Source organism: Sciurus carolinensis, chromosome 6, assembly GCF_902686445.1.
Source record: "Sciurus carolinensis chromosome 6, mSciCar1.2, whole genome shotgun sequence".
Taxonomy (NCBI): domain Eukaryota; kingdom Metazoa; phylum Chordata; class Mammalia; order Rodentia; family Sciuridae; genus Sciurus; species Sciurus carolinensis.
The window spans coordinates 97,801,152-97,809,971 of record NC_062218.1 but is presented as its reverse complement, the minus strand read 5'-3'; the positions used below and the strand labels follow the sequence as shown (position 1 = coordinate 97,809,971).

At 40.8% G+C, this 8,820-nt stretch overlaps 1 protein-coding gene across 3 annotated transcripts in view; it reads left to right on the top strand.

The window, feature by feature from the left end:
* The first annotated feature begins 85 nt into the window (after positions 1 to 85).
* Positions 86 to 8,820, top strand: part of Dnajc18 (DnaJ heat shock protein family (Hsp40) member C18) — a 29,331-nt gene continuing 20,596 nt past the window's right edge. Inside the window, exons 1-2 of one of the 3 annotated variants that reach the window (XM_047554931.1) lie at positions 86 to 206; positions 2,052 to 2,238. In XM_047554931.1, coding sequence (XP_047410887.1) covers positions 167 to 206; positions 2,052 to 2,238 — 227 coding nt within the window. In that variant the 5' untranslated portion in view covers positions 86 to 166. Of the gene's footprint in view, positions 207 to 1,072; positions 1,093 to 1,544; positions 1,678 to 2,051; positions 2,239 to 8,820 lie in introns of those variants that run through there. The other 2 variants (XM_047554933.1, XM_047554932.1) reach the window with 2 other exon arrangements.

Below are 8,820 nucleotides of genomic sequence, written 5' to 3'. Positions count from 1 at the left end.
CATCGAGGATGGCCTTCGGCGTGAGGCCTGCCGGGAGTTGTAGTCCATTGCCCCCGTAGCCCATACAGACAACTACAATGACCAGCGTGCCCCGCGCTCCGTGCCCCCTTCTCTTTCAGCCTCGGGCGCTGGGGAGGCGCCAAGGATCTGCTGACTGGGAACCGATATGGCGGCCACTCTGGGCAGCGGGGAGCGCTGGACCGAAGGTACCAGGTCCTGGCCAGAGGGTGGGATAAGGTTGCGTTCCGGAGAGATCAGGGATGGGGCTCCTGAAGGGGCATAAATGCTGAGACTCTGAGCCCGAGGTGAATGATGGAGGCCTGTAAGAAGATGCTAAGCTTGAGTAGGATTCCGGATATGGTGGAGGACCACCCAGGATACAGGCCAGAATCCCGGATCGGGAACGCAGGCTCGAGCTGGCCGGGCGGGAACCTAGAGTCACCGGTGATGATTTGTCGCCTCCGGCCCCCAGCCCCGCCCCGCCCTGTGCCCCGCCCAGGGCCCGCGGCCATCCCGCTCCTCCCACGCCGGGGTAACTAGAGGGTCAGCGGGGTGCTGCGGTCTTCTGCAGCTTGCTTACCCTACCTACCCTTATGTATTTATTACTCCTCCAAAGTGGGCCTCACGACTGTCATTCCTGGTTTGATCTTGCCCCTTCAGTATGAATCAGGACCTATAGGCTGATCTTTTCCATCCCACAGTCAAGTAAAAAGTATTGATCCAATACTTATTATGTGCCCCAGGTTATGTTGAACCTCTAAGGGGGTTTGACAGACGTGGGCCCCAGAGCCAACAGAACTGTAGGTTCACTGAAAGAATTTGAAGGGTTATCAACTAACACAGCAAGGCTGGGGATTTGAAGAGCACACTGATAAGTCACCCAGCATAGCCTGGGTGTCAAGGGAGTCTTCATGGAGTAAATGTTACAGATAATATGAAGGATTCTTTGGAGTTAGGCCTACTTATAGAAAGAGTGTTAGGGAGGAGTGCATAGGCATTGAGCGATGTTAAGCAGGAAAATGATGTTCTTAAAGCCTTTTCCAGATTCTCCAGACAAGACTTGAGGCTCTGCCTTCATTGACTGGATTGCATGTACTCACTTTACATTCCGCCAGTGTTACAATTAATTGAATCCTCTCCCAAGAAACTAACCTCTTTGTGGTTAGGAATAGGTCTTACCCTTACATTCCCCCGATATATCTAGCCAAGTGTTTTGGTATATATTAATTCTAAAACCGTTAGTTTAAATTGAATTTCTCTCTACTTTAAATCTTAGGAGTAAGAATCATTTCAACAAAAAGTATTTTATGAGCAATGTCACTTCTGACCATGGAGCAGAGAGAAATAGACTTCTCCCTGTATTGCACTAAAAGTAGGGTTTTAGGTAGATGTCCCTTTTCTGTCTTTAAGTCAAGATTATTTGGTGACACACCACTGTAAGTATGGTAGACTTTCTGTGCTTCATGTTTCTTTTCTTCCTTTTTTTTTTCCCTTTTGTAGTACTGGGGATTGAATCCAGGGGCACTTTGTTACTGACCTACATCCACAGCACTTTTTATTTTTTATTTGAGACAGAGTCTCACTAAGTTGCAAAGGCTGGCCTGGAACTTATGATCATCCTGTCTCAGCCTCCTGAGTTTCTGGGAATATAGGCTGTTCTTCATGTTTCTAACATTTGTAAGTTTTTCTTAGGTGTTTCCCCATATTTTCTGTAATAGTTTTCCAGGAAAGATGCTTATTCAGCTTTGTATGGACACTCAAAAGTCAGCATGATGGGTATATAGCTCAGTATAGAGCATTTGCCTAGCATGCTCAAGGCCCTATGTTCAATCCCCGGGACCCATCCCCTGTAAAGAAAAAAAAAAGTCAGCATGATGCCCTTAGCCTCTTCCTAATAACTGCTCATGCCTCCAAGCAGCCTCCAAAACAGTGGAGCCATCCCGCCCCTCCCACGCCAGGGTAACTAGAGGGTCAGCGGGGTGCTGCAGTCTTCTGCATATAGCAAAGGTGATTTTCAGTGTCAGGCCTTATGGAGAAGCTATTGCTTGCAGCTTACATTGATGCAGTCAGAAGAAACAAATACGCAGAAGATAGACCTCCTGAGAGTCATGACTCCTGTGGTTGCTGTAACTGCATGAAGGCACAAAAAGAAAAGAAGTGTGAGAATGAGCGGAATCAGACCCGACAGGGTGAGGGGAGCTCCACTTATACTGAGGAACAGCTGCTTGGGGTACAAAGGTAAGCATGTGGTGAGATTAAAAGAATGATCTTATGTGAAGTGCTTAGAAGAATGCCTGGCACAGAGGATGTGCTATGTAAGTATCGACAATATTACTATTATTATTAAAGCACAATAGCTTCTTGACCTCATCGGGAAGACTGAGTAGAAGAGGAGTATTTGGGTATAATCAAGCTGTCTGCCCTGCTTCAGCTTTAAGAGACAGAGGAAACCAACCAGATATGACACATATCCATAGACCATTCTGTCTAACAACCACAGAATACACATTCTTTTCATGGATACATGGTATATTCTTCAGAATGGACCATATCTTCGGTCAAAACAAACCTCAATAAATGTTAAAAGATTGAAATCATAAGTCGGGCATGGTGGTGCACACCTGTAATCCCAGTTGCTTGGGAGGCTGAGGCAGGAGGATCAGTGATTGAATGCCCCTGGGTCAATCCCTGGTGCCAACGAAGGAAGGAAAGGAGGAAGGGAGGAAGGAAGGGAAGGAGGGAGGGAGGGAGGGAGGAAGGAAGGAAGGAAGATAAAAGGAAGGAAGGAAGGAAGGAAGGAAGGAAGGAAGGAAGGAAGGAATCATATAGTGTATGTTCTGTGAAATCATTAACAAAAGGAAATTTAGGATATTCATAACCAGTGGAAATTAAACCACGAAGTCTCCCAAAACATATAGGTCATGGAAGAAATCATAGAAAGATTAGAAAATGCTTGTGTGTGTGTGTGTGTGTGTGTGTGTGTGTGTGTGTGTCTGTGTCTGTGGTACTGGGGATTGAACCTAAGGTTTCAAGTATACTAGGCATGCTCTACCACTGAGCTACACACCCAGCTCCTAGAAAATGCTTCAAGATGAATGAAAATGAAAATACAACATACTAAGACATATGGGATGCAACTGAAGTACTGCTTACAGAAAATGCTTATGGGTATTTTTAAAAAGACCATAAATCAATAACCTAGTCTTCTACCTTACGAAACTAGAAACAGAACAAACTAAACACACACAAGCAGAATAAAGAAAATAATGTAACAGAAACAAATGAAGTAGAGAATGAAAAAACAATAAAGTCAATAAAATCACAAGTTAGTTCTTTGAAAATATCAACAGAATTGACACATCTTTAGATAGACTGACCAAGAAAAAAGAGATGTCTCAGATAACTAAAATCAGTAATAAAAGAGGGAACATTGCTATTATTCTTACCAAAAAAAAAAGTTGTTTTTTGTTTGTTTGTTTGTTTTTTGGTACCAGGGACTGAACCCAAGGGCACTTAACCACTGAGCCATTCCTAGCCACTCCGCCGCTTTTTTTTTTTTTTCAATTTTGAGACAGGTCTCACTAGGTTGCTCACAGTCTCACTAAATTGCTGAGACTGGTTTTGAACCTGCAATCCTGCCTCAGTCTCCTGAGCCAGTGGGATGGCAGGCAGGCACCACCATGCCTGGCTAAAAAGGATTATAAGAGAATACTCTGAACAACAAATTAAATAACCTAGATGAAATACACAAATTCTTAGAAAAATATAAACTTCTGTCTGAATTGAGAAGCAATGGAGGGGAGAGCAAAGGAGGGTGGCAGGAAGGGTGGGCACTATTAAAGAATGATATATGCATGAATGAAAATGTCACAGTGAGCCCGGTCTGGTGGTACAATGCCTGTCCACCCAGCAACTCAGGAGGCTAAGACAGGAGGATCATAAGTTTGAGGGCAGTCTCAGTAACTTATTGAGACCCCGTCTCAAAATAAAAAGGGTTGGGGACGTAGCTCAGTGTTAAAGTACCTCTGGGTTTTATCTCTAGTACCATCAAAAAAGAGAAAAGAAAATGTCAGAGTGAAACCTATTAACTTATACAGTTAATTTTGGTTAATATGTATTTTTTTTTTAATAAGAAAAATTAGCTAGGTGCAGTGGAGCTTGCCTATAAGTCCAGCTACGTGGGAGGCTGAGGGAGAAGGATCACAAGTTTGAGACCAGCCTATGCAATTTGGTGAGACCCTGTCTCAAAATGAAAAATAAAATGGGCAGAGAATTACCATGTGTGAGGTCCCGGGTTCAGCTGGCTTCACTGGTGAATCCTACCAAACGTTATTTATTTATTTATTTATTGGTACTGGGGATTGAACCCAAGGGTGCTTAACCACTAAGCCACATCCCCGGCTCTTTTTATTTTTTATTTTGAGACAAGGTCTCACTGAATAACTTAGAGCTTCGCTAAGTCGCTGAGTCTGGTCTTGAACTTGTGATTCTCCTGCCTCAGCTCCCAGTCTCTGGAATTACAGGTGTCTGCAACCACATCCAGCTCTCCAAACATTTGAAGAAGAATTAACACTAATTCTTGATAAACTCTTACAAAAAAATTATGAGTGAAGGTAATACTTCCAAACTCTTCTGTGAGGCCAGTATTACCCAAACCAGACCCCCCCCAAAAAAAAAAAAACACAAGGAAATGAAACCATTGGGGCTGAGGATATAGCTCAGTGATAGAGCACTTGTCTAGCATACATGAGGCCTTGGGTTTTATCCCCACCACGAAGGGGGAAAAAGAGCAGATCTATTTTTTTTTTTCTTTTCTTTTTTGTGGTACTGGGGATCGAACTCAGGACCTTGCGAGGCAAGCACTCTACCAGCTGAGCTATCTCCCCAGCCCAAAGCAGATCTATTAACTATTATCCTTTATGCATATAGTTTCAGAAATCTTCAGCAAAATATTAGCAAACCAAATCCAACAATATATAAAAAGAATTGTGCACCTTGATCAACTGGAATTTATCCCTTTATAGCAACATTATATAACACAAAAATCAATCAGTGTAATATACCATGTTAATAGAATAAACAACCAAAAAAATGCACACTCCTGTAAGGATTTATGGTTGAGAATCCATTAGAACCTATGGGCCAAGGTGACTGAGAGTTGTCACGTCAGTTGGGACTTGGAAGTATGAGGTCATTCTGCCGTCAGACAAAAGTCAAGAGGTGGACCTGGGTGGGACTCTCTGGAAATGTCTCTGGGTCCCCAGTAAAACTGGAGTGCAGGAGAGGCACTCTGTCCCTTGCCTTTCTGAGAGGACCCACTCTCTCCCTTCAGAGTGTGCCCTTTCCCTTTTCCTATCCCTTCAGTACATTCATGACTGTTACTCTGAGGGGGAAAAAAAAAGCACATACTGGACATGGTGGTGCATGCCTGTAATCCCAGCTACTCAGGAGACCAAGTGAGGAGGATTGCAAGTTCGAAGCCACTCAAACTGGGCAATTTAGGGAGATCCTAAAGGGGATGTAGCTCACAAATAGAGTGCTTGCCTAGTAGCCCCCACCACCACCACACACACACAAAAAAGCATTTGACATAATGAAAGCTCTCAGTGAACTAGGAATAGAAGAGAACTTCCTCAATCTGATAACAGCAATCTACAAAAAATCCACAGCAGTTTTATATTTAACGGTAAAAATCTGTTTTCCCACCAAGATTAGGAAAAAGACAGGTATGTCACCCTTACCACTTCTATTCAGCATTTTTCTAGAGGTTCAACCAGGGCATTTAAGCAAGGAAAAAAAAAAAAAAAAATCAAAGCCAACCAAATTGGAGTGAAGAGCAAAATTATGTCTGTAGATAACATGATCTCATATGTAGGAAATCCTAAGCAATCTTCATATACACAAAAATACTATTAAAACTAATAAGTTCAGCAAAAATATAAGGTACAAGATCAATGTGCAAAAATAATTGTTTTTCTATATACTAGTAGTATATAGAAAATATACTAGTAGTCTGAAAATTAAATTAAGAAAATAATTTCATTTATAATTGCATTAAAAAGAATAAAATGCTGGCCAGGAGTGATAATGCACACCTGTAATCCCAGCAATTTGGGAGGCTGAGGCAGGAGGATCAAAAGTTTGAGGCCAGCTTCAGCAATGTAGTGAGGCCCTAAACAACTTGGAGAGACCCTGTCTTGAAATGTTAAAAAAGGACTAGGGTGTAGCTCAGTGGTAGAGCACCTGTTGGCTAAATCCCCTATATAAATAAATAAATAAGTAAATAAATAAATGCTTAGGAATAAATTCAACAAGAGAAACGTAAGACTTGTACATTACAAACTATAAAACTTAAGGGACTGGGGTTGTGGCTCAGTGGTGGAGCGCTTGCTGAGCATGTGTGAGGCACTGGGTTCAATTCTCAGCACCACATATAAACAAATAGAGGGCCATTGACAACTAAAAAAACATGTATACATATGTATATATATTTGTATATACATATATATTTAAATATATATACATTTAAAATATATATTTCTTTTTTAAAAAAAGAAAGAACACCTGAATAAATGAGAAGATATCTTTTCAGGGATTAGGAGGCTTAACTTTGGTAATGTGAAGCCGGGTGCCATGGCTTACATCTGTAATTCCAGCAGCTCTAGAGACAGGCAGGAGGATCACAAGTCAAAGCCAGCCTCAGCAACTCAGTGAGGCCCTATGCCCTTAGTAAGACTTTATCTCAAAATAATAAATAAATAAAAAGAGCTGGAGATGTGGATCAGTTGGTTAAGTGCCCTGGGTTCAATTCCCAATACCAAAATAAAATTTTGGCAATATGATAATAATCCTCAAATTGATCTACAGATTCAATACAATTCCTATCAAAATCCTAGCTGTCTTTTTTTATTTTTATCTTTTTGGTGTTACTGGGGATTGAACCCAGGGACTCACACATATACTAGGCAAGCATTCTACCATGGTGCTACATCCCCAGCCCTTTTTAAATTTTTATTTTGAAACAGGGTCTCACTAAATTGCCCAGGCTATCCTTGAATTTGCAATCCTTTTGCCTCTGCCTCCTGAGAAACTGAGATTACAGGGGTGCCACCACACTCAGCCCTAGCTGTCTTATTTTGAGAAAATCAACAATCTGATTCTAAAATTCATAAGGAAATGCAAGGGACCCAGAACAGACAAACCATTTTGGAAAAGTGGAACAAAGTTAAAGGACTCATGTTTCCTGATTTCAAAACTTAGCACAAGCTACTATAATGAAGACCATGTAGACTGACATAGAGACATATAGATTAATGAAATAGAATTGAGAGTCCAGAAATAAACTTTTATATTTATGGACTATTGATTTCTAACAAGAGTGCTAAGACATTCTCATGGAGAAAAGAATAATATTCAGCACTGTTATTGGGGCAACTGGATATCTGTACATGCAAAAGAATGAACTTGGATTCCTACCTTGAACCATATACAAAAATAAACTCGAAGACCTAAACTTAAGACCTAAATATAAGAGCTAAAACTATACAACTCTTAGAAAATATAAATGTAAGTCTTCATGACATTGGACTAGGCAGTGGTTTCTTAGATATGACACCCAAACCATAAGTGATAAAAGAAAAAAAAATAGGTAAATTAGATTTCATCAACATTTAAAACATTGGGGTCTAGGAATGTACCTCAGTAGTAGAGTGCTTGCCTAGCATGTATGAGGCCCTTTGTTCAATTCCCAGAACTAGAAAAAATAAAGAAAAAACTGAAGCTTCAAAGGATTAAAAAATTAATACTTCAGGGGATGCTGTTGGTCAAAGCCATAACTGGGTGTGGTGGCACAGACCTATAATCCCAGCAATTTGGGAGGCTGAAGCAGGAAGATTCCATGTTTGAGGCCAGCCTCAATAATTTAGCAGGGCCCTATCTCAAAATAAAAATACAAAGGGTGAGGGATGAGACTCAGTGGTAGAGCACCCCCAGGTTCAATCCCCAGTATCAAATAAATATACAAATAAACAAATATATGAAGAATTTAGAATAAACAAATCTACAGAGACCAAAAGTAGATAAATGGTTGCCAGGGGCTAAACAAAGGGAAACCTATGTTATAGTCCAACCTGTTACTGACTTACTACGAATCCCCCCTCAGCAAAACTGCGGACTTCTGTGTATCTAAGTGAATTGTATCGTAGCAAAAGATTAAAGGCATTTTAAATGTCCACCATTAGGGGATGTGTATACAACCATACAATGCAATAAGATGCAGCTTTTTACAAGAATGAGGTAATATATGATACTTAATGTTCATTTAGTATCAGACACTACTAAGCGCTTTGATAAATGCTTCATTTAATCATAACATCAACTCTGTGGATTATAGGTATAATTTTAGCCCATTTTAGAAGACAACCTTAAGGTACAGAGGTTAAATATACAGGAAGATCAGACTGAAGCCAAAGCATTTAGACTTAAAGTCATATTCTAGTCCAGCAGTTCTCAAAGCATGTCTTGGGAACTCCCAGGTCCTTTCCAGGTACATTTAAGACTATTTTCATAAAGTAAACATGTTACTTTTCTTTTTCACTCTTATTTTCTTGTGATTATACAGTGAGGTTTTTGAAAGTCTACATGGCATAATTATATCATCACTCTGTTTTTAAAATTTTTGTTTTCAGCCAGGCATAGTGGCTCACTCTATAATCCCAGTGATTTGGGAGGGTGAGGCAAAAGGATTCCAAGTTCTAGCTGGATGCACTGGTGCATACCTGTAAACCCAGCCACCAGGGAGACTGAGGAGGAGGATCAAAA